At 40.7% G+C, this 26760-nt stretch overlaps 2 protein-coding genes across 3 annotated transcripts in view; one reads left to right on the top strand and one right to left on the bottom strand.

The window, feature by feature from the left end:
* The window catches only part of arhgef39 (Rho guanine nucleotide exchange factor (GEF) 39), a 40297-nt gene extending 26770 nt beyond the window's left edge, over positions 1-13527 (top strand). Inside the window, exons 7-12 of one of the 2 annotated variants that reach the window (XM_028398683.1) lie at positions 681-809; positions 4741-4970; positions 8773-8861; positions 9966-10071; positions 11748-11845; positions 12622-13527. In XM_028398683.1, the coding sequence (XP_028254484.1) occupies positions 681-809; positions 4741-4970; positions 8773-8861; positions 9966-10071; positions 11748-11845; positions 12622-12658 (689 nt within the window). In that variant the 3' untranslated portion in view covers positions 12659-13527. Of the gene's footprint in view, positions 1-680; positions 810-4740; positions 4971-8772; positions 8862-9965; positions 10072-11747; positions 11846-12618 lie in introns of both variants that reach the window. The other variant, XM_028398677.1, reaches the window with a different exon arrangement.
* Positions 13528-15487: 1960 nt separating this feature from the next.
* On the bottom strand, positions 15488-18453 carry rergla (RERG/RAS-like a). Its single transcript, XM_028399646.1, has 5 exons — positions 18292-18453; positions 18133-18189; positions 16975-17048; positions 15914-16062; positions 15488-15834 (listed from the first exon to the last, which is right to left on the bottom strand). The coding sequence occupies exons 1-5, from the start codon at positions 18341-18343 to the stop codon at positions 15549-15551; spliced, it is 618 nt and encodes a 205-aa protein (XP_028255447.1). The 5' UTR covers positions 18344-18453; the 3' UTR covers positions 15488-15548.
* Positions 18454-26760: the final 8307 nt, after the last annotated feature.

Genomic DNA, 26760 nt, shown 5'->3' with positions numbered 1-26760 from the left:
ATCAAGCCCAAGGCTATGTTGTCCACCTGGTGTGTTCCTCAGGGAAATATGATACTATACTAAATACCATTTGCAAGCAGCAGGTTTTCAGCTCAGAGTCGTTGTCGACACAGACACAGGCTGATGGAAGATTTAGGTATTTCCACTAGTTCCTCTACATCACTGAACCTTTTCTCTTCACCTTTCTAGTTCATCAAAGATAATGGCGCTCAAAAAAGACACTATATGGTCATTCAGGCTTAGTCGTATTTACTACTACTGTGCCCTCTAGAAACATCCAAGAGCTCAGTCTATACATTCTCTTCTCTGCATCCTCAGCATTGCTCCATAATTATTGTGCTATTGATTTTATCTTAAAAAATGTTTAGATGTATGTGTTTTATGTGTACGTGTGCACTTTATTCAACCTTGACATTGTTTGTCAATATTGTAAAGAATATTTATATTTAAGAAAAGCATCCTAACAATTCTTTACTAATTTTTTGTATTTTTGAAACATCATTTAAATTAAAAAAGAAATCTGTAAGCAAGATAATTAAAGACCATTTGGATGTTTTAGAGAGATCAACAATCTGGTAAAGAAGAAAAAAGGGATGAAATTTAAGAGATACATCATTAAGCTTAAGTTTTGTCTCTAGGCATTGATTGACTGAATACAAATGTTTGTGTTTGTGCCACAGAGGCAGTGACTGCAGTGTGCGAGGTGTCCCAGCGTATTCAGGACAATGCCCGGTGCCATGTGAACCACCTGCAGCTTTGCCGTGTGCAGAAGCTGCTAAAGGGCCGAAAGACCAGGGTGTTGGCTCCAGGTTAGACCATCTGATCATATATTCCTTTTATCCCTATTTCCATCTCCTCTTCACCTACTTTTGCATCTATCTACTGCTTGATGTCCTGTGGGACACAGGTGGGCAGAGCTAAATCAAGACGAGCACAGATAAACAGACAGGAACCTGGAATGATCTAAATGTGTTCATTTATTTGGGATGTTTGAAGGGGAAAGACACACACGGAGTGCAAATAGTAGAAATAAAAGTTTGCAAGCGATCATGCGCTGACCATTTATCTGCCTTCTGTCTTGTCCGTGTTTCTTTCCACTCTTTCGTTCTGGTTGCCTCTCCACTTGTGGAGCAATGGCCCTTTTCTTCCTGCCACTCCCCCTCCTGTTGTTTGTCTCTAGAGAATCTGGCCTCGTTGATGCTCAGCTCGCCCTGCCAACCTCCCCCAGGACCAATTAGAGCCCAGCCGCATCTTGCGGACCAGCAGATAAAAAGAAAGCCAAAGTGTGTTTGTGTGGGTGTGTGTGTGCACGTGTGCGTATGTGATGGTGTGTGTTTTCTCAAATGTAAGTGTGCATGGTGCCACGAGTGTGTGTTTGTTTGCTTGGATATGCAGGCTTGTTTTATCTGTGTATGATGTGTTGGGATTGGCTGGGAGCAAATGCTGAATAGCAGCTCATCTCTCTAATGCCGGTGTGGGAAGTTTCAAAAGCTTCCTCTCATTCAAGTTCTCAGGCCCTCACAACTCCGCCGGCTTCCTTTCCAGCCACTAAAGCTCCAGTCCCACTAGGCAGACTTCAGAGCTGCAGCAACACCACCCCGCCCAGCAACCCCGCGCCGACCCATTCTCCTTCCTCCCTTCCAACCATCACCTCTAATGTGGGTAAAAGAGAAGCTCTGTCTTTTACAGATGAGAAGCATTGGATCCCCTCTAACATATTAAGTAGCTCTGTAGGAGATGGGAGGGGGGGGCGATTGTGAGACACAAAGCCTGAATCAATGGGACATCGATACAGCAGACAGTCAGCCCCTTTCCCTAGGAGGCCACAGATTTGTGTCTGCCTGCTGATTTCTTCAATTTAAAACAAAGACGTCTTACATTTCTATCTTGTTTCACATTGATCTTTTTCCTGTTTATGTCTCTCTACATTCCTGTCTATTGCACTGATTTTATTTTCTGCATGCCTTTTTCCCTCTTAAGCTTGATGAGACTTGCTCATTGAACCAGCATAGAACACACTTTGAGAAAAAGAGAAATGATGATTTCAAAATATTACTGCCAATCAAATTCCACAAATATAATTCTTCTTTTCAGCGCTAAAACATTTAGAGAATTTACACTTTATCTTGTCATTGACAAAAATTAATTGGCAACATGTTTGATCATTAAAGGTCTTCATTGAGAAGCAATGCAATGATATTCTGGTTAGAATGTGCTGCTTTCTTCCAAATCAATGTAGTGTTTTTTCAAAACTGCTGTTTTTATAGAACCCAAAGCCTAAACCTCCTGTTAACAGGAGAAAACCTTGAGCAGCACCAGGGAGGTATTGGACAGAGGAAGAGTGAAGAGGATGAAAGCTGGAAATCAGAAATAATACACTTAATACTAGCAGGTTTGACAGTGAATAATAAAAGAGAGAAATTGCAGTAGTGTCTGGAAAAAGCTCAGTAAGAGATGGAGGGTAGAGGAGAACTCCTCAGTGAATGAATGGTCCCTAGCAGCTAATGCTCATACTAGTATTTTTAAAGTATGGTTCACTGTTACCCCATCCATCCCAAAATATCTTTTTTTTTATCTTTTTATGATTTAAAATGATTATTAAAAAATGTAAACACAAATAATGTATGTGTGTAGTGTAGCAGTCCATTCTCCCTGGTCTCCCGGGAGCTCTGCACTCTTTTAAAGGTTCTGGATCGGAGGTGTTTATTGTTTATTGATGTCAGAATATTTCTGAATGTTAAGTTAGTTATCAGGTCTACAGACGCTCCACTCTCAGCAATACAGATACCAAACTGGACTTGTTCTCATATTGTCACTGGCTGACCTTTGCTTGTTCCTCTTGTGACCTCAGACACATCAGGAGGAACAAGAGCCTTTGTAGATCAACCTTTATTTCCTACCCTACCTTGCTTAGACCCCCCACTACGTTCAGCATAGACTTGAAGCAGAGGTGCTCTGTGACAAGATAAGCTGAAAGGCCTGAGCATGCAGAGTGTTCAGCACTTCCTTCTCTTTGAACCTGCTGTGGCTCAAAGCACTGTGGATGGTCAGATGTAGGCAGGGGGGTCTGACAAGAACCTAGCCCACAAAGAGACTCCACCCTCTCCTCACATGTTCAACTTTGGGATGTTGGATACAATTTTTACCTAAAGTATTAGGAATCACATAACCTGTTTTGTGTTAAATTTTTTACATGTGAGCACTGTATGTACTGGACAGAATATGTAGATTGAGACCTTAACTACATACTTCCTGGCCAGGTGTACAATAACTAACAGAAGGTATCCCAGCATGTCTGGATAATCAGCAAACTTTATGTCTACTGAAATGTATCAGTTTCAGCACAGTGAACACTGGCAGCAAATATGTAACACATTACTGGCCATGCATAGATTAAAAGTGATAACATATTTTGTTATCACAGAATGGTTATGCATTGTGCTTTTACCCGGTCCAGATGTTTTTACCAGATTTGGCATGATGTTTTCAACATCACAATAGTTTGCATTTAGTCTTATACTGATCAATAAACGCCTTTAGATAACGATAATAAAATAATTATGAGAGGTGCTTAGGCAACTTTGTAAGTTGTCATAATTTTGTGTTAAAATTGGTTGTTTTTGGCTTTTCTTGTACATTTTATACAAGCTATCTCTGTCTCCTCTTGTCCAGTGCAACTACAGTATGTGTGACTATATATATATATATATAATCATTTGCAAGAACCCCAAACATGTCTGTTAATAATCACAGTATAACAGGACTGGGTTGGCTTGTACATGTGTACAATGAAACCCAATTTTATCATATATATATATATAATCATTTTAATGTATGTACATTAAAATGATAACTTGTACTCCAGAAAATGTCTTACAGGATGCAATAGGCTCAAACAGGGCTTCATTCATATCATATTTAATAGAACGATCACAACCACTTCTCCAATCTCCACGCAACACCTGAGAGAGTCATGGTATGTCTCCTGACTGTTTTTCTGTTTGAGACCCATGGCATTTTAAAAGCAATTTGACCCCCACCTGGCCCCACCACTTAATCTCAGTGGGCATGTCTGTGGCTGGAAATGTCCTCTGTGAGCCCCAGAGGCAGTGCTCCAGCCACTCAGGCTAGCTGCAATCACAGACTGCTGGCTGGGGCAATTACAAAAACACTTGGACCCAGGCTGAATTTTCATCTTATCTATCCAAATGTCAGCCTCTTGCTTATTAGCTATCATCACACCGCTGCCAATCACAGGGGGTGGGGTGGCGTGGGGGAGAGACAGGAGCTTTCTTTAGCAGCCACACCCCATAATGCCTACCTCCCACCAAGTCTGTCTTAGAATTTCTTTTGCCTCTTTGCTCCCTTCGGTTTATCTTTTCAGTTTAGCAGGCTTATTTAGTCTCATTATTTGTGTTTTCAGCGGTTTGATGCAAATGAGTGATGAGTGATGTTGTTTAGAACAGCACTGCCACGCTATTGTGATTCATCATACGTAAGTTGTTATAGCAATTAAAAAACATAGGTTTTATTCGGATCAATATGTGTAATTCCATTGTGTTTAAATACCTACAGCTGATCATGTTTGTGTGTGTTTGTAATTAAGCCATAGGGCAAATGTATCTTCAACATGGTGTGTTATTATGTGTAAACAGAATGTCATTTATAGCATGTTTTCAACACAGACTGAACAGTGGAATATCCATTTATGTTTATCTGTTTGTTCTTCCCCTCTCACAGGGAGGTGGTACATCCGAGAAGGCTGGCTGAAGGTGGTTCCTCCAAAAGGTGCGGAGGCTAAGCCCAAGATGTTTTTCCTGTTCTCTGACATACTGCTGCAAGCCAGTCGTTGCAGCCAACTGCATCCCACCAGGGGAGACAAGTTCACTGGCCAGCACGCCTACCCACTACAGGACTGCGTTTTAGAAAAGGTGTTTGGCCACACCAGGAGCCAGGGAGGCCTTCTCAGCGTGAGTGGCACTCTTTAATAATGTAGTAATGTACATCCTTTGAATTATGTTACATTGTTCAGGGGAAAAACAAAAACAAACTAACTGCTGGGTTTGCTTGGTAAAAAGGTGTTTCCTTTTTCAGATTTCAAGCTGCTTGGAGACAACACAAAAACTTTATTGCACATTTATTTATAAAATTAAAGTACATAATTATAGTCATTTAATATATAACTTCTGTTTTATAGGGTATTAAACGGGGGAGTAAGTACTTCATAAAGGATGCATCCTATAAGTCACAGATAGGCTTGTTGCTAGGGAAAAAAACAGGGTGCATTTTTCCAGCTATTGGAGGTGGGTCCATCGCTTGTTGCTTGTCAGATGTAGATGAAAGTAACATTTGTACATTTGCACATAAAGAAAAAACGTCATAAAAAAAGAGACAGCATATTTATTCAACATTTAATCTTCAAAGATTACACAGTATTCACAAAATCACACACGTCATGCAGATTAGTGATGACGCTTACAACTCAGCAGCAACATCTGCTGTGTCTTTGCTGCAGAGGGCGCTTTCTGGTGTATTATATCCACACAGAAGTTTCTCCTCAGTTGTCATAATTGTGGGATGACCTGTTGAGTAGGTATGCTCAGACAAACACCGAGTGCTGTAAAGGCTGGGCCCAAGGATAAACATCCAACTGTGAAAACTTAGTACAGTACATGCATGTATTCTCTTCTCAGTGTAACTGAGTCTACAGATTCCTTGTATTATAACTACAAGAAAAAAACACATACATTTATTAGTGTAAACTAGCAGTGAAACTGCCAGGACCTCCGTGTCTTCAGCTCTTCCTTGGCTAATCCTCACCTTCTCCTAGACCAGCTGGAAAACGTAATACCTCCCGTGAGTCCTGGGTCTTGTAGCCTCCACCCAGCTGACCACGCCTGGTTACACCTCTAGAGGAAGGCTGTCAAGGGGCAGCCTCTGCAAGTGTTTAATTCACCTCAACTGGCTCGTTCATTGTGCAGGAGCAGCAGCTCTACTTTAAAGCTCTCATAGATTTTTTTCAAAATTCTCATCATGTCTGTAAGTTAGGGAAGGGATATCTTATTGCTTAGCTTCCTCTTTACTTCTCTGGCACTGTACCACCATGTGACTGCAGAACCCAGCTGATCTCTCTGTATATGTGAAGCATTAATAGAAATTGAGGCCACTTTTAGGCCACTATTTTAAAACCATGTCTGACATAATATGAGTAATTACATGTCCCAAGCTGAACTTCAAAAGAAGATGCTCAGAGTGGTTCTTGTGCAGCAGGTGGGGAGACATCTGTTTACTGATTGGACTATACACATGAGTGAATCTTAGCATAGGTATTATTTAATTTCCTGTTATGATGTGTGTACTCTTGCTGTGATTTGCATAGCTTACTTCGCCTTGACAGTTGTTGTACAGTATGTCAAACAGAGGCTCCTGAATGTTTCACCAGTCTCACTCAATGAAGTGTCATTTATGCTTGTCAGAGGAGACCTGTGTTCCCACACCTCTTCTTCTCCCTAATCACTTCGAGTCCTTTGTTGAAGTAGCCCAAAAGTTGAACTTCTAATGTGTCATTCCTCTCAACCTGATCTGTCTGACAGGTTTTAGTGCAGCTGCTGGCTGACAAATTGTGTTTAAATGATGTAGTTGCTGTCATGAAACATTGAAAGGAACGAGTCATGCATCATTGAGCAAGTAACCAAAACGTTTATGCAGCGTTTATTGTCAGTGCTGCATGATATCAGTATTCATTTCAGCTGATGGGCTCGAAGTCAGAGCGCTCTTTATGTTGTGATGTTAATTTGCTTCTCTATGAAGTGCAGCAGTTTGATCACTCTAATGTCCACTTCTCTCTCTATCTCTAAATTTTGGCTAAATTTACTCATGACTTGTTGTATACTGTACTGTACTGTTTTCATAATCAGTTAAATTGTCATCAGGTTTCAAACATTTATTTTAATATAGTGATTGTCACAAAGCTGACTTTCTTGGCGAGGCTAGACGAAGGCAGACTGTTAAGAGCATACGGTCCAAAATTACACACTTGTGGGACTCACAGTCTATAATAACATACCTGTGTGTGTGTGTATATATATATATATACACATATACATATATGTATGTGTGTGTGTGTCTCCTCCTCGGAGACTCCTTTCACCACCCACACTCTGTGTGTGTGCATATGGAGCTGAGGAGTGTCATGATGGCTGGCTGCTGTAACAGAATCCCTCACTTGGTGGATCAGATTAGGCTGCAGATCCATCTCTTCCGGGCCTCCAGTAAATACATCTTCCTCAAGCCTGTCGCCGCTCTTTGCGATCCCGCACCACGTTATCTAATGGCAGAAATGGCATTTCATTAGCCTCTTATCCCATCGAGGCCCGAATGCATACTCAATAGCATTACACGTAATTTCTCATAAGGACACATTATTGATCTTGGGCCCCTGCTTGAGCTCAAGGAAAAGGGCTGTCAGCACTCCAGGGCCCTCCTCATGCAGGGCCATGAAGAATTAAAGCCAAATTAAATTTGACAGCTGTAAATGCCATGGCAATCTATATGCAAAGTTTGAAAAAAAATCAGTTTTATTAAAATTCCTGGTGCCCCCCCCCCCCTCTGTCACACATGTTTGTAGAGTGCCGCCTGTTATTTGTGGCTTACCTCCTTTTTTCCTCTCCCTCCGACTGTCTCAACCTTGCTCGTTCTTTCTTCTCTCCCTGTCTGCAGCCTTCCTCCTGCTAATACCCCCTCACTACTTGAATATTTTCCCACATCCCTGACAGATTCTCTTTGATGTATAAATAATCAAGCTAAATTATGTGCAGCGATGAGGCTCCGTGCTCTGCCGTTCTTATTATACAAAGTAATTTCTACCTAAGAGGGTCAGATTTCCTGACAAATCCCTAATTACTGCATTGCAAGAGAAGTGGAATCTATTTATGCATAAATAAACCAACGTCCCCCAAGTGGCGAGTGGCTAATATCATGCGCAACTCCGTTCGGCCTCACTCGCTGAACTCTGTAATTAGATAATACTTTTGATGATGGTACATTTGAAATCTTAATCCATTTAAAGTATAATGAGAGACACTCCCCTCCACCTGTGTAAAAACACCCTAATGTTTGATGAGCTATATCCAAATACACATGGAAATGATCGATATGTCACTGCTCAACAAGCTAGTTTACCTTTGTAAAGGCAGCTGCTGCAGGTAAATGTGAAAGGTCATTTAATATGTGAAAGGCCTAATTTTGATCCCCTGTAATAGCTTTCTGAATGTAATTATGATGCTCTAAAAGCCCCTTTTGTTTGGGCTTGGACATCTCTCATTGGTTTATTTGACAAGGACAATCTGAGGCTGGTCTTAGCAATGCGAACCAGAGTTGATAATTACTGTTGACTCAGAGAAAGAGGACTGCATTACTCTGTGGTCAACAAGAGATCTGAGCTGAACATTTTCTGTCTAGCTGCACACAGTGTGAAATGTATGTTTCCTGTAAATCTGGTTGCATATAGTTCTGTCATGATGAATGCCTTCAACAAGAAGCATTATTTTTGTTTGTTTTTTCAGATTGACAGTCTGATGGTAAGCCTTTGTTGGTTTTGGGCTGCCCTCTACTGCTCTTATAATGTTACTGCTTCTAGTATCTGTAAGATAAGCAGCAACACATTTTTAGTCTGTAGCACATGTTTACAATGTTGGTATAGTATGTGTATTGTGACACACCATGCTGCCAACGACATCTCTAACTACTGTCCTCTACCTCTTCTTGCTTTAGTTAACCTTCCCCAAAGCCAAACTCCTGCTGATGTCCAGCAACCAGGAAGATCTGAATGACTGGTACCAAAGCCTAAGCTCAGCTATCAGGTGTGTTCCTGACATATATGGGGTATCTGTGAATCAAAGGCGAATCTTACATTCACAAACAACTACTATCTAAATACAAGAACTGCTTTAAATGATAGTTAATGTATTGTTTAGGATTTCTGACTGATGTGAGGTAAATGTTCTTCCTGGCTTAAACTATGCACTGTAAGGATTTTATTGTCAGCAGATACAGAATGACTGTAGCACTGTACCTCAGGGCTGCCTGTCTCTCAGACAGCCTTTCAGCATTGATCAGCCAGACCTCAGTAACTCTAATGCCAACCCGCCTGGCCCCAGCTCCCCGGAGGAGGGTCCGGGGTCAGCCCCACTATGTGGAGGGGCTGGCTATGCTGAGGGCCCCCGACCTTGGCGTGCCCAGGCAGGCTAATTAGTTTATCACTTTGTCAGAAAAGAGACAGAGGGGGCTGTCAAAGAGCTTGGACCACCCAGCAGATGGGGGCCCAGGCTGCAGGCTGAGGGCTCTAAACTCCAGGGAGTGTAATTAGCTGTGGTGGAGGACTGAGGAGAGGACAGGCTGGGAGGACCAGGGGTCAGCAGCACTCACACCACTGGGGAGGAGTGCAGGGCTGAAAGGTGTGCGATTGTCTACACATAGCTGAATTATTGATTTAACAAAGACTATGGACTGACCTGACTGACATCTTTGAGGCTATTGGATGCTGCTCTCAGTGATGGTCACAGATGCATTGTTTTGACATGTCATTATGTGTTATTATGTGCTTTTGTTTAGTCTAAAAAATATTAAGAATGGAGCAAGTGGCAGCCCTCTTTATTCCTGCATTAAATTATCTTTCTAATATAAACAAAGCTTAAACACATGAACAAATTCTTATTGTCGCTAATGCTACAGAAAAGAAAAAAACTAATTATAGTATCATACACACACACACATCTGTTGGTGGTTGGTGCACAAATGCATATAAATAGTAAAACCAATAGCTGAGGGACATATTATTCTAGAACAATTCTTCTTAGTAAGGAATGAAGGCAGAATGAGGTTGTCAGTAAGATGTAGATGTAGACGGCATTAGGCATTAGGGTGCCATTAAAGCCAATAAGTTACCAAGTGTGCTGTCTTTACAGGAAGCTGCAGTCCAAACAGACAGCAGTCCATCGACGAGATGAGCCGTGTGGTCGACCTCTCCAATCCGCCACAGATGGCCACAATCCCAGCAGGAAAAGAAACATGGTGAGTCTCATGCATGCGCACAATACAGAAAATAATTTCTGCCAGCACCCAATCATGCATTTATCTAAACAGCTTGCGTTTCATGGCAACTGCTTTTGGACTGGAGCAAAACTGAGCCTGAAAATGCCACAAATAGACATGTGACAGAGCAGAAGGTATTATAATCCATAATCATAGTGCTGGAATAATAATCATAATCTGAATTTTATTCTGACATAAGACACAGAAATGGTAGCCAGTAAAGAGGACGTGTGTACTGTGTGTAAGTGGTTCCTCTGCAGCATTTGTTTTTTTTTTTTTTTTTTGCTTAAAGGTTTTGCATAATTTGTATCTAACTGTAGTAACTTTCTCCAAAATGAGGTCAGTGTTATTTCTGTTAAATAGCTCTGTGATACTAAAGCAACTTTCACCAAACTGTAAAAAATCCCTGTGAAATCCTCAGTAACTTACCGTGTTTCAGGGCAGTAAGTTACAGTATACCAGTTTACAGTAAAATACTGTGTGTTCATAGAGAAATTACACTATTTAAGGAGTTGCTGTGAATAATACAGTAACTACGCTGTGCTATAGTTGCACATACAGTATTTGTGTTAACTGATTCATGTGTGATTAAAACAGCGTAGAGGGAGAGCAAGAAAAAAAATGACATGATTTTTACACCATATATTTGACCAGATACTATAAGATAATACACACATACAGCAGACTGGGCACACACAAATATGGAGAAAAGAACAAACCAAAAAACAAAAATGTAATATGTAAAACAGACACATACATATATACATACATATATACATGTCAAGCACACACACATATATATATACTCAACAAAAATATAAACGCAACACTTTTGTTTTTGCTCCCATGTTTCATGAGATGGACTTGAAGATCTAAACTTCATTCCAGATACACAATATTACCATTCCTCTCAAACATTGTTCACAAATCTGTCTAAATGTGTGATAGTGAGCACTTCTGCTTTGCTGAGATAATCCATCCCACCTCACAGGTGTGCCACATCAAGATGCTGATCTGACATCATGATTAGTGCACAGATGTACCTTAAACTGCCCACAATAAAAGGCCACCCTGAAATGTGCATTTTGTTTCTGCTTTATTGGCGGTCTGGGGACTCAGAACCAGTCAGTATCTGGTGTGACCACCATTTGCCTCATGCAGTGCAACACATCTTCTTCGCATAGAGTTTATCAGATTGTCTATTGTGGCCTGTGGAATGTTGGTCCACTCCTCTTCAATGGCTGTGCGAAGTTGCTGGATATTAGTGGGAACTGGTGCACGCTGTCGTATACGCCGGTCAAGCACATCCCAAACATGTTCAATGGGTGACATGTCCGGTGAGTATGCTGGCCATGCAAGAACTGGGACATTTTCAGCTTCCAAGAATTGTGTACAGATCCTTGCAAGTCAGTATATATATATATATATACAGGGGTTTATATATATATATATATATATATATATATATATATATATATATATATATATATATATATATATATATATATATATATATATATAAACCCCTGTCTATGTTCCATATGTTCTATGTCCATTTCCTATTCCCAGAAAGTTCATTTTTTTTATTTAACTTAGTCATTAGATTTTGTACATTGCTGAGAGCAGCTTCTATTTATTCATTTATTTATTTTCAGATGAACACTGACACCAGAGAAAATGCTCAGAGGCCTCCGGATGAGCCAGAGTGCAGCGCTCCCAAGAGGATAAAGCAGCCTGACGCTCCAGAGCACAGGTGGGCCCTTCTATTCTGTCACATAGTATAAAGTTTTCTCCCTCATGCAAAAATGGGTTTAGCTGTTCAAAAATTCTGCTTCATTGTGTGTGCTTGACAAATACAAAATCATCTGCTGTGCATAATAATAAAAATACCTTTTATGTATAGGCACCCATAGCCAACACCCACCTTACAGAGTTTGCAAAATACCACAAATAAATAGAATAAACACTGCAGCATTAGAATATTACAATATAAAATAAAATAAATGTTACAGCATGATATACATCATAAAAACATGAAGGAGAATGATAAAATCTAACTAGGCTAGTAGGCTAGTTTCAAAAGTCGTGTTCTGAGCTGTGGCTTGAATGCAGGCAGAGAGTCAGAGTTACGGATGTGTGGTGGCAGAGTGGCTAAGGGCTCTCTGTCCCTGTAGTGGACAACTGTCAGACAGGTGGACTCACATTTGTCTCTAGAAGTCTCTGGTATACAGAGGAGTTCAATGACTGCAAGGTGTCCAGGTGCCTGTGTCTGTCCAAAGCATCAGTCTTCCTCCACCGTGTTTGACACTGTGTATAAGGGGTAAATTTGTTGGAAAGATTGGCAACTGTCTGATGATCAGCAGCACCTGCTGCAGCTCACCTTCTATGATCCTATGGAAGCAGTGAGAGGGCATCTTAATTTTTAGTGTCCCACCTGTTGACCCTTTTAAAAGTAGTCCGTGCATTAGCAGTGATGTCTTCAACACTGTCAAAAAAACACTGACTGCAATTGTATTGTGTGTCCAGCAGGGCAGAGCCATCCACCTCCAGCTGTGTGATCCTCTGATGTGTTTCCTCTTCAATCTGGGAGTTTGAAGAGGCACACATGCTGCTGCTGACACTCCATATTTGATGTTTGTGCATTCTTATTAACAACAGGCTTCAGCTTTTAAACATTTGGTGAAATATACAAACTACCCTGATGTGTCAAATGTTACCAAATGTCTGATGATGAATGTAGCTTCTGTTACAGTTTTTATTCTACACCTTCTTATTCTACCCTCCTCTGCACTTTATTCAGTCTGTGCATTTTACACTGTTTAAGTGTGTGTGTGTGTGTGTGTGTGTGTCAATGTATCAAAATACTCAATGTATTACCCATGGACCACGATGGTTAAAAGGTATCAGCAGAAATTGATAATTCAGTTGAACTGTACCATCTGTGAGGCTTCACATCTCCATCCACACCACTGATTTTGACCTCCACTTCAAATGCACAGTCATATTGATATTGCCTAAGATGGCCACTATGAAAACATGAAAAATATATCATCATATACATAGGAGAGTAGAAAGTATATATGAATATTCCAATTTGTTTGATCCTTAACCAAAGAAATCAGATGGTTTTTTGTGTTTTTTTTCCTTCCTTTCTTTTTTTACAGTGGCAGTCATGAGACAAAAAAAACTAGTCCTACCGACCTACTAGCTGCATTACACTTATTTTATTTTATTTTTTTTTAGTCCCCTTACAGCTTTTGGGATGCCTCCTTTGATTGATTGTGTTTACTAATAGGCTAGAGATTGTTGTAAATTCTGTCTGCTGCCAGGCAATCCTGCACACTTATGTTTTATTATATTTATTATTACAGCAATAGTAAATGTACTCTTAATTCTACTACTTTTTAATTACTACATTATATCCTTTATCAATACATCGACAAATATTGATTTATATTCTACATATATATTATAATCCTGTTTCAGATGATTTATGAGTTGGAGATGATCACTTCCCAATAAAGCTCTACAAAAGTCATTCTGTATTTTTTTTCTCTTACACAAACATCCACTAGGTGGAGACACAAGATGATGATCTCTATTTAACAACTTATAATTTATTATTAATTATATTTAGTATGCCAGCAAAAGTGACCCAATACATAGCAGCCTATACAGTTTCCAGTTCCAGAATGTCCTGTTACATCTGGCTGCATTTTTAAAAAAATAAATAAATTATATATATTTAAAAAAAAAAAATACATTTAGGAGTCTGATGTTTCAGCAGTATTTAAAGATCAGATCCACTGGGTCCTCAGACTTGAAAGCATTTAATGGTAAAACTGTGTCTTTAATAGTGAATTGGATCATTAATTCTTGTGCAGTAGCAGGTCTGCACGATATTGATGAAGATATTTTAAATATTTAACATTTCTATATGTGGACTGTAGAGAGAGTGAGAGAGAGAGTGATTGGGGTTCTATTTTAGATGACAGGTAATGAGTGGTCACTTCATCTGCACCGTCACTTTCTCAGAAAGTCACTTAAACATAAGCTGGTTGGAACAAAATGTCTCAAACTGCAGTACTGCTCATGAACACAAGATGGAGGCAAAGAGATTCTCTGAGTCAGAAACTACTTACCCTGCTCATGGCGGTCTACATCAGTATTTCCTGTATTAACTGGAAATTTTCCAGTTTCACTTACTGAGGGAAAATTTCTCTCCCAGATTTGAAGATTTGTGCATCTGTGCTGCGTTCATTCTCAGAACAGATGGGATGGTTTTGGTTACAGAATACAAACCCTGGCTCTGACCTCAGTTTAAGCCATTCATATTTCCTGATTAAAGGAGTGGAAGTGACTTCAAAGCTTCAGGAAAAGGAAATGTTTCTGAGAGCTGAGAAGAGATGAGCACAGCAAAGCCAAGCTCTGTGCTTAAAGAATTGTTTACAGGCAAGCTTTGGCAGTGAGTTTGTGATACTATTTAATGTTATAGTGTTTCATACGTGGTAATATTTGAGTTGTCTGAGGGAGAGAGGTAAAGGTTTCTGTCTTGTCAGAACAAGATGTGTTTGCTCAGGTAAGAACTACTCTGTGTGGGATAAGCTGAAGGTATTTTTCACTGAGCTGTCAGTCAGGCTGATCTGTGGAGTAACAGTGAGTAAAAGGAGGGATTTATAATGGATGGGATGGATTAAGTGCCAGCATGCACAGCGCATTGTCATAACAGAAGGATAAGATCAGGCGGCTAATGGCCAAATGGACCGTCAACGAGCTCAAAGCGTGGCCATGTGTTAGCCATCATGATGCTTCGCTACATCAAACAGATTCCAGGCCTCTAAAGCAACCGCAGCCCTCTGACCTTCCCCTGGATCCAGTCAGGATTTGGGTACGCTCTGCTGCATGTGCAAACCTCTCAGGACCCCCACTCACAAAGACATACAGCCAGTATGATGGTTGCATAGAAGTGAATGTGCGGAATGTTCTGTTAAATCAAAGTCAACATCTACAGTAGTTTGCATTAATAACAGCAGGTGTTCAGTAAGAGTCCCAACAGAAAGACTTTGTCAGAGACCGAGAGGCTCCTCTCCACTCAGTCTCTGAGAGTAAGTCCAACCGCTCTGTGGACAAATATCATTTCTGCTTTATGTATTTGTGATATTGCTCACCCGGTTCCAAATGTTATGACAGTCGGTTAGAGTATAGATGGACATAGACACCCTGTTGCTCATAACATTAGAACAGAAAAGATATTTATTTAACAATGATAAATGGATACTTAGAGAACCATCTTCAGTGATGGTATGATAGAGGGGAAACTACTCAGCACATAGGTCCCAATTACATGCTCATTAACAGCAACACGAATATGAAGATACAGACAGGAGAGGGGGTATGTTTGAGTCCGACACCACTGGTCCAACTTTTTGATTGACAGCTGTCCTCGTATCAGATGCTTACACCGATTTCCTCCTCTTGCCGAAGACGTTGTTGATGAGTTTGGCCATGGACTTGGAGCCGCTGGGGCGCCTCCTGCGATCCTTGGCCTTGCCACTCAGGCTAGTGTTTTGCACCGTCTTGGAGAATACGAGTGTCACTTCCTGGTAGTGTTCGGCCGCTGACAGCTCAGAGAACTGGCAGCGAAGCTCAGTTGCCAGGCATTGGCCTTCCTCGTGCTGCACCTCTCTCACGTGGCAAAGGTCCTGTTTGTTACCCACCAAAAATATGAACGAGTCTACGTCTCTGTGGGCCAAAGAGCATCAGAGTTATTAACTCAATGATTTCCACTGGTTATATTTGACATGTGAATTCAAGTCCATACCTCTTGGCGCTCCTCAGCTGTAGCTCTCTGATTAGGCGCACTATGGCTTTGGCAGTGAGGAAGGAGGAGCGGTCGCTTATATCGTACACCACGATGAAACCATCAGCCCAGTGAATCTGGTCATTTAAAGTAGGCTTTCCCTCACAGGCCTAAATAATAAAAATATTAATATAATTTGTAATATACAAACCTCACACAGAGTTTATAGATTGGTGTACAAAGTACATTAGTCGACATGAATGAAGGCAGGTGGCGGAGAAGCTCATGGTGGTGTGGAGGTCGGGTGTTAACTGGGAGGGCCTTGCTGTCTGTGTGCTTTGACTCAGATTAATGGACTGGACTGGGGCTGAGGTGGTTCAGCTCAGGACAGCTGCACACTTGACTGGCTCTACACACTAAGATGGATGGTGCTCACCACCAGCTTTGGGTTTCCACTCACTGGGCCTGATGTAAATCGCTGTTCGGTCCAATCAACAGTTTTGTTGTATACGAATGGAAAATATATTATAATAATTATAAATATACAGTCAGTCATGTTATTGAGCCCATCTAATTCATTGTTTATTTATCATGGACATTTTTGTCCATTTGGGCATTTTTTTTGTTCTCATTAACTGACCACCATTTTGTCTGTGTTGGTGTTTTTTAGTTTTGTTTTTTTTGTAACAAAGAGTCTCAAATTTTAGAATTCAAATTTTAATTTTAAAATGATATAAATTTTATAATAAAGTGTCAAAAAACTGCTATAAAACTTGATTAATGAACTTGAACATGATTAATGTTTTCTTTTTCCTGCATAAATCTATCAAACAACTTCAGCCCTGCTCAAAACTACCACATATTAAATTTGGTGAAGGAATTTAACCCTTTCAATATATCAATTTCAGTCATGATTCAGTCGACGAATAAATATTGACTAATTATCATCGGGACTTCAACCCTTTAAATGCCTCAATTGCATGATGCTAATTTTTTATTTTTTTTATTCTCACTCAGGTCTCATTAACTATAACTATACGTTCCTTTTGCTGTGTGCGTGTGTGTATGTGGTGTAAACTAACCTGGGAGCAGGGGTCATATAGCTGTAGATTAACCTGCCTCCCATCTACAGAGAGAAGCTTCCGGTATATACACTCTGTGGATGAAAACAGAGTGGAGAAAAGCAGTTTAAACAACAAAACAGTACCTAGTAGCTTTAATACTTATAATACTGTAGTCTAAGTGAGGTGAAGATAAAAGTGAAGTGACCATAAGACCCTCCAAGTACATTCACACATTCTTATGTTGCTGAGGCGGTAATGGTAAAAATAGAATCAGAGTAACACACAGCAATAACAAGGTAAAGGTTCTTAATTAATAAATAAATAAATAAATGTAGGGTGTCTGTAAACTGCACAGCATAGGTACAGACTGAAAATACGTCAGTGAATCCATATCTGTCTGGATAAAGGAAGGAAAGGCTCAACATCAAAGAGAGAGAACCTGGGTGCCAGTAATGGAATGACACGTCTGACTGTCCTGATAGACAGTTTCTGTCACCTTGTCAGTTCAAATGTCAAACAGCACTGAATATGGACAAGCTCAGGTGAAACTAGATCATACTCAGGAAAACAAAGACCAGCTGAGCCACTATCAGAACCTGATGTGACTCATTCTGCTCACAGGTGATATATACAGTGACTGCAGAGTTCAGTATTAGTCACTCTTTATATTCATTGTAGAACTTCAACAATGTCACCTTTATTATTCAATAAAACGCAGTGTTTGATACCTTTTCTTTTATATATTTTTTCTTTATTTATTTGACCTTATTATGGCACTGCTAAGATGCTGTACCATAAAGGATTATCTTAACTGGTAGGGGTTTTGTTTGTGTTTTTGTTTGTTTTTTGTTATACCAGAGTGCAGACTAAGTTTAGTTTCCAGCAAACCAAAAAACAAACAAACACTGAAATATGATTTAGCTGAGAACCTTAATCGGCACTGGTAAATATGATATCCTATTATAATGCATATTCATTACATAAAATAAACCATCAAAACACAACAACATATCGACAACAAGACTGCACAACTGTGCGTCCTGTTCCTTTTAACCCTGTCTCACTGCTGAGTTACACCATTTGAACTTCGATAGGAAATTGTGTATATCACCAGAGGTTGTGCATATGTCAAATTACAAAGTACAACAAAAACAAACGTATCGTTGACGCACGTACCTGAGGAAGACGCGTACTCGCCAATAAAGCGCCTGGTGAGGAAGCGGACGATCAGAGCTGCAGACAGACACACAGAGAGACAGACAGACAGGTGGGTCCTTCAGAAAGCATGCTTGTTTTTCTGATGCTCATCGTGGTGCGTCACCACTTCTATTCTACCTGATTTGCCGACACCGTCACTGCCCAGCACAGAGATCTTGATGTCATTCATGTTGAGTGATGTTTATGTCAAAGTGTGACATTTGTGTCACACTTTGAATAGAGAGACAAAGTGCTGCCTGTATCCCGCGGAGCAGCTCTGTGTGCGCTCTGTGCGCGCAGCCAGGCTGACCGGTGGGCGGACTGTAGGCTAGGAGCGCCAGAGCGCGCGGGGACGGGGGGCGTTTCTCTCCTCAAAATAAGGCGACGGCGACCTCAAACAGCTTCTGTTGAGTTTGTACAAGTCTAAATGTTGCAATCTATAATAATCATAATCATAATAGAGCTTATTATTACGCATCCAATGGACACACACTGGCACTGCTGCGCTCTAAAAGCTCATCAGTACGGTTCCTGGTGCAATGCTGCATCCAGCATTACCAGTGCTGGGACTTTATTTCATTATATGGATTTCTACTGCTTTATATCATATGTACAGATGATGTGACCAGCGCCTGTCTTTGAAAGTGTTTCGTATCTTCTGAAGTGTGTGTGGTTTCATGTGGAGTGCTTCCAGGTGTGATAATGTGTTCCTTGATGAAATATGTATAATATAACTGCATGTTTGTGCAGTCTGATCCTCCCTGACATTCCATTTCTTAAAAAAAAGCTTGTTACATAAGCTCCATGTTTCCATCAACTGTTAACACACTGCCTAAATAGAACAGCTGAGCTGCCAGGATCCCTTTTTCCTTTTTAGGGCCCGAGCACCGAATGGTGCAAGAGCCCTATTGAAACCCTTAGGATTATTATTAGGGCCCGAGCACCGAATGGTGCAAGAGCCCTATTGAAACCCTTAGGATTATTATTTTTCATTTTTAGGGCCCGAGCACCGAATGGTGCAAGAGCCCTATTGAAACCCTTAGGATTATTATTTTTTTTTTTTTTTTTTTTTTTTCCCCCTCCGAGATCGCCTTTTTGGAGGCCTTAACATGCCCAAAAACTCACCAAACTTGGTAGAAAAATTCATTCGCCCGAAAAATTTTGAAATTTGCTGACTTTTGAAATGCACATATAAAAATGGCTCTATAGCGCCCCCAACGCGTAGCCCCTCTGGCCGGTTTGACACAGGATTATGAAAATTGGCACACATATGTATCACCTCAAGACGCACAAAAAAGTCTCTTGGACCCCCCCTCCAAACCCAACAGGAAGTCCGCCATTTGAAGGTTTGTGGCCATTTTTGGCGATGTGTGACCCTGCTGCCAAACTTTTCACGCCTCGCATACTTCAACGGATTGAGCTGAAATTCGCCGTGTCCACTCAGGACACCATAGGGAATAGACGCATTCCAAAACTCTTACAAAAGTCTGACGGTGTGGCCGGGGCGTGGCCTCAAAGTTTGACCATTTCTGAGGACACAGAAAGTCTCTATAACTTCTTCGTTTTCTGTCCGATCTGTACGAAATGTCACATGTATGATCAGAGTCTGACCCTAAACACATCTATACAACAATATTGAGGCTTTGACAGAGCGCCACCTACTGGCTACACAAAATGTTGTGTTTTCATAGGTTTTTCTGCCTGCCCCTGTGGCCTGTTTTGAGTAGGGTCACGAAAATTGGCACACATGTGTATCACCCCAAGATGCACAAAAAAGTCTCTTGGACCCCCCCTCCAAACCCAACAGGAAGTCCGCCATTTTGAAATTTCTGTTAATTTTTGGCGATTTGTGACCCTGCTGCAAAACTTTTCACGCCTCGCATACTTCATCCAAATGAGCTAAAACTCACTGTGTCCACTCAGGACACCATAGGGAATAGACGCATTCCAAAACTCTTACAAAAGTCTGACGGTGTGGCGGGGGCGTGGCCTCAAAGTTGACCATTCGCCATTACAAAGGAAGTCACTGTATTTATTGCCCTAATGCGTAGCCCCGCTGGCCAGTTTGACACAGGATCACAAGAATTAGCACACATGTGTATCACCCCAAGACGCACAAAAAAGTCTCTTGGACCCCCCCTCCAAACCCAACAGGAAGTCCACCATTTTGACTTTTTTTTTGTAATTTTTACCGTTTTCTGACCCAGCTATAAAACTTTTCGTGCCTCGCATACTTCATGCAATTCAGCTGAAATTCACTGTGTCCACTCAGAACACCATAGGGAATAGACGCATTCCAAAACTCTTTCAAAAGTATTACCGTGTGGTGGGGGAGTGGCCTCAAAGTTGACCATTCGCCATTACAAAGGAACTCACTGTATTTATTGCCCTAATGCGTAGCCCCGCTGGCCAGTTTGACACAGGATCATGAGAATTAGCACACATGTGTATCACCCCAAGACGCACAAAAAACTCTCTTGGACCCCGCCTCCAAACCCAACAGGAAGTCCGCCATTTTGACTTTTGTGGCCATTTTTTGCCTATTTTTGACCCAGCTTCAAAACTTTTCACGCCTCACATACTTCATGCAATTGAGCTGAAATTCACTGTGTCCACTCAGGACACCATGGGGAATAGACGCATTCCAAAACATTCAAAAGTGTGGCGGTGTGGCCGCAAAGTTGGGCAATTTCACAGGGAACAGGAAGTTCCTATAACTTCTGTGTTTATTGTCTGATCAGTACCGAATGGCATGTGTATGATAAGAGTCTGAGCCTTAACACATCTATACAACAATATTGAGGGTTTGACAGAGTGCCACATACTGCCTACATAAAATGTTGTGTATTCATAGGTTTCCTGCAAATTTTGTTTTGTTACTTTTTACACATACAACCTTCATTTAGTTGGTTTGAAACAAACAGAATAATGAACATATGTGAGCAAAGAAAGCGTTATGTAGTACTCACAAGTGCATGACCACATTAAATCCTATTTCCTGAACAATTTGGCATGTGAAAAAACCAACAGAACAAAGCTAGAACTACTCAAGGCAAGTTTATTGTAGTGCAACAAATACTTACAGAAATGGTGTGGTATGTGTACTGTATATAATCATTATATAAAAAAAATAATGCCACAGTATTGCTGTATATGCCAAGACATTCAAGCTGTTGTCTTCTTGTCATAGATGTACATTTGTACAAACGTAAAGACAGATGCACTCACAGGGTAATGCAGTACTCACAAGTGCATGATCACATTAAATCCTATTGCCTGAAAATACATGGGGAAAAAACAACAGAAGTAAAGTTAGGATTACTAAATGCAACTTTATTGTAGTGCAACTAATATTTATACAGAAATGATATTGTTAAGGTGTACAACACATTATATATGTTATCATAGATACAAAAAATTATGTCATTGTACTATTGTCTTGTAGCTGTATAAATGTGCTTATGACAGAGAGGAACATGCACAAATGTTATACATTACAAAGAACAAGTGTGACAGGTTGATGTATGTGAAATGTAGACAAACAATGTAATGTATTTATATGTATGGTATTCAATAAAGTTATAGTAGTACTGCATCTAAAATCACATAGGCAGGTCTTAACAGCAGACAGTGGATTTTGTCAGCGAGCCGGATGTTGTGCAGGATGTAGGCTGTCTCAATCCTCAATTCAGGGTCTGCATGCTCCGGAGTGCGCATTTTAAGGCCGCTTACGTCACAAAAATGCGCGAAGGCTGTTCCAATTCGCCAAAAGTTGAAGGGTCCTTCAAATGCATCCTCCAAATGCGTCCTCCTTTTGCCTGAATTTGAGGATGTTTCGCTACCATCCTTCATGGCCTTACATATCCCAAAATGCTTTGCGGGCCTACTTTTTGTCCAATAGTACAATGACGGAGCAAGCCAGCGGCAGCGGCACCGGCAGGAGTGCCGAATTCACATTTAAATGTAAGCAAAGAGCAGTAGTTGAAGTTTTAAAATGCTAGTAGTTAAAAAAATTAGTTTTATATTACAAACATGACGTCCTGTTGATACGAGGCGCTGTAAACTAAACGCTTTGATTGGATGTTGTTTCTTGTTGTTTACTGTAGTATAGTATAAAGTATAGTTCACGTGAGGAGCAATATTATGGTTATTATATCAAACGGTCATTCTGCCTGTTGTCATTTTGTTGTAGGAGGAGCAGAGGGAAACAGAAGAAACCTGACAATTGATAAAGGAGGAGATGATGCTGGATAGGGAGGGAGAGAGAGAGAGAGAGAAAGAGAGGGAGATAGGGAGAGAGCGAGGGAGAGGGAGAAAGAGAGAGAGAGAGAACGGACAGACCTCAGCTCATACAGAGGATGTTGGACAGCAGTGATTTTATGTTCTGTGTTATTTAAATGTTACTTATTAAATTGTATATTAAATCGTTCTTGTCTTTGTGTTCTGAAACTCTTCTAACCTTGTTACATCATGTGTTTCATTACCTACTTATAATTTAAGTAAACTTTTGAACAACCTCTCAGTGACAACAGTAAATTATTTATTGTTCTGTTATGTACAATATTTACAAAGACACAGTTTGAACATTTCTAACTATTTACCAGTGGGCATTATGAAAATGTACAGTTATATTATTATTTATGAAAGATCATGAGAAAATAATATTTACAAAGAACATATATATAAATGTTTGGCTGAGCAGGAGTCCTTGGTGCTGCTGGACTGGATGGATGGAAGACCTTGGAGTCCTCTGGCTGTGAGTGGGACATCATCTGGGGGAGGGGGGTGCCAGTTTCCTTTGTCCACCACATCGTCCATCAGGGTTTGCAGAGCTGACGATCGGCTGCAGCCATGTTACTAAAGATGTTTGTAAAAAGGGCAAAAATAAAATAATAACTTCAACAGAGTGGTTTACAAAGCAGCTTAAAATATGGAAAGCTATAAAATATGTATCCTCACCCTCCAAAGGTGATGATGGCCAGTACACCTCCTCCAGGACAGACAGCTGGTCCTGCCAGGGAGCACCACTCTCCTCCACCCAGCAGTAATTCTCTGGTGTAGTGACAGACAAGGGGGGCACAAGGACACTATACATACATACAAACACATAAACCATACTATAGCTGATGTTTTTACAGACCCGCATGTGTAAAAGTACACAAAATACCCTCGTGGTCACTAAAATACATAGGCACAACTGTAGCTTCCACAACATAATCCAAAGACTTCATATATACATGGTCAATCAGAGTACCTTTCTCTGTTGTTGCCTGAGACACCACCTGAACATACCCTCTGCTTGTCATATGACTGCAAAATGATGAGTCTTTGAAGATATCATCGTTAAAATCTCCCACAATGGCTACTGTCTTACTTAAAGGTTCAAGCAATTCAAGGAGTCTGTTTACATTTACTTTAAATAGTGACATGGGATAAGATGGTGGACGATAAACAACAGCTACTAAGATGTTCTGCCTAACACTGTTGTATACCAAACATTCCAAATTCAACACAGGTAAATCAATGATGTTATTTCGTACATTGTCTGCAATGTAGAAACCAACACCCCCATGTTGTTGTCCTTGTAATGTTGTCAATGCTGGGTGGCTGCTATTATATGACAGAGTCCGAGGAGAAGCAGTAAATGTGAAACTGTCTATGTGCACTTGTGGCCTTGAAAAACCAGGAAGTAACCATGTTTCAGTAACAGCAATACAGTCAAGCTGTAAATGTTGTGTACACAATGCCAAATCAGAGACATGACTAACTAAACCCTGCACATTCATGAGGAAAACATTGCAGTCACCCTGTTTTTGCCCGTTTTTAAGAAGGAATGGGGGCATGCTTTGAATTGCATCTTTAATGTTGTCTTTACAGTATATCTTTTTCTCTGAAAAATCTTGAATCACCAAACCAGATAAAGTGCGAACTCGGCTTAAGGCCACATATGCCTGCCCTGGAGCAAAGATCTTAGCCAGTGAGACCACTGCACTATCAACAGTTAAACCCTGCACTTTGTGTACAGTACAAGCCCAAGCAAGTCTAAGAGGAAACTGTCTGCGCAAGCCACCTTTCTTTGTGACACGCTCTTCCTCTGGTTCTATACTGGTAGAAGCCTGTAGCTCAGCCGATACACCTGCAGACTGCTTCCTCCTCTCTGCACCAACATGTGCATCATCAAACCTGACATACACTTTATGAGGAAACTTCTTTCCCTCCAACATAACAATATTTGTAACTGTACCACAAACACCATTGACCAAACCATCTGCAACATCGATGTTTTTACATAACATGACACGTGCCCCTATTCCCAGCAGTAGCTCCTCTTCCAAGCATGTATTGTATGTCTTAGCATGATGTGTAGCTAACCTGACCATTTTGCCTGTTGTTTTGTCATGTACAAAATCCTGTGCCTCTATTGCAGCATAATCAGGGCAAACCTTAAACAAGTGGTTCAAGTTGTGCTCTTTAACTTGCTCATTTGTGGCAAATATGTGCAATGCTGACAAAACCTCACCTGTCTCACGACTTTTCAAGAGCTGAACATCACTTTGTAACATTGCTGTCCCTTTTGATTGCATTCTGACCCTGTTCAAGACCTCTGCAAACACTCGGTCTTTTTGTCGAACAACTTCTTGTAACTCTACAACTTTAAATAAAGTAGACCACAGAGGCATTCCCACGTCTTCTACATATAATGGTTTTCCTTTAACTGGTGGCAATTGGAAAAAATCTCCAACTGCTATAACACTCACATTCCCAAATGGGGAGAAATCACCTGTGTGCTTGATTTGCCTCAACCTACCATGCACATATGTCAACAACTTGTGATCAACCATTGATATTTCATCAATAATCAGCATTTGAAGGTCACTAAATTTAGCACGTAAAGTGTTCAGCTTCTCCTCACTCAAAGGAGTGTAAGGTAAGCTTACATCTTTGCTGATGCAAAATGTGCTGTGAATTGTTGTTGCATGCAAATTGAATGCAGCAATCCCTGTAGGAGCTGTTAATAATACACAAATGTTGTCAGGGTGACGACAAATTGTTGACAACAACCTTGTTGCCTCATACTGAATGGCCTTAACTAAATGACTTTTACCAGTCCCTGCTCCACCTGTGAGAAACACATGCAGAGGCTCTGGATTTTTCCCGTTTACCTTTTCTAAACACCAGTGTCTAACCTGATAGAAAACCTGCCTCTGTACCTCATTCAAAGACCTAACTAAAGCCAACCCCTCACTTCTGCACAACACATTATTCCTGTTCTCCACATGGGCAACATGTGCTTTGTTTGTTGTTAAATCAGGAATGTTTTCAATCTCTTCTTCTGCTATAACAACTCTTTCCTTTTCCTGTATACACTCTAAATGCTCCACCTGTTGTTCTGGACAAAGCTGACACCAGGCATCCTCCACAACACCATTCACATCTATGTTATTCTGGATATTAACAAGTTCATCAGCCCCAACTTCAAATCTGCTCCTATTTGCATCCACCAGTAACTTCACCATATGTGCAGACCCATCACTCAACCTAACAGCACCATTCTTGTAAAATTGTTCAAATGTCTCATAACCATGTGGCTTTAGCTCAACAGCTTCTCTATGTGGCAAAAACAGCTGCAAAACAGTCTGATGAAATGCTTCAGAATTGTTAGACTCTGAAAACCTTGGATATCTAATAACAGCAGGTTGTGTCCGTGTTCTTTTAAGAACAAAACCACAGTTATTTTTCAGCTGCACTCTGGCCTGGGATCTTTCATTCTTACTCAACACACGATATTCCGATGCAAATGTTGCCAAACACATATCTGTAAAATCCCCCTGATTTGGTCTATTTTTATATCTATCAACAACACTTGTCATCCACATATCCTCATTTGTGAGCTCCTTAACTGCTGCCTTCTCTTTCAACACATTCAGGGGCAAACTCATTCTAACTGAGTTGTTCCCTGTAGGTACAAACACAACCTTTCTAGAGCACTCTTTCAAATGCATACTGGGAACTAGCCGGTACACTGCCTCCTGAGCACATACGTCCCTGTTATGCAGATAAACAGTCCCCAACTTCTTCAAAGCATCCTTTGCACTCACATTACCATCCTTTTTGGCCTCTCTTTGAGCATTGCCTAATAACAAACCAATCTCCCTCTCTGCCTTTGAAATATAAGAAATTATGTAAACTACACATGCATATGCATCCACAACATACTGGATGTCCATATTAGCATTCCAGCACTTTAACAAAGGCTTACTGTATTGGTTCACCCACACCTCATTAATCTGGCGTTTCAACACTACCTGAGTATTTCTACTGAAACGCTCATACGCAGCCTCAAACACCACCTGATTTATTCCAACACTTTCAAACAACTGCTCCACACTGTCAAAAGTACTGTCCTCTTTTGCCAAAATTTCTTTAACCTTGCTTAAAATGTTGCTGGCATGTTCCTTATCCATGAGATTGTCATCTTTCTCACCCTGTTGTACACATGCACATTTTACTAACCTGTCAGCCTCATCAACATTACACTTACACACCTTTCTCCACTCCTCCTCACTCCTACCACGAGAAATGAACGTCCTACAAGACACCGGCTTG

Source organism: Parambassis ranga, chromosome 2 (assembly GCF_900634625.1).
Source record: "Parambassis ranga chromosome 2, fParRan2.1, whole genome shotgun sequence".
Lineage (NCBI taxonomy): Eukaryota > Metazoa > Chordata > Actinopteri > Ambassidae > Parambassis > Parambassis ranga.
The sequence above is the reverse complement of the archived record's forward strand: the minus strand, read 5'-3'. Positions and strand labels throughout refer to the sequence as shown.

Coding starts and splice junctions, on each gene's coding strand:
- rergla (XM_028399646.1), bottom strand. CDS start 18,343: ATGAATGACATCAAGATCTCTGTGCTGGGCAGTGACGGTGTCGGCAAA. Junction 18,190..18,291: donor TGACGGTGTCGGCAAATCAG/GTAGAATAGAAG, acceptor GTCTGTCTGCAG/CTCTGATCGTCCGCTTCCTC. Junction 17,049..18,132: donor CGAGTACGCGTCTTCCTCAG/GTACGTGCGTCA, acceptor TTTCATCCACAG/AGTGTATATACCGGAAGCTT.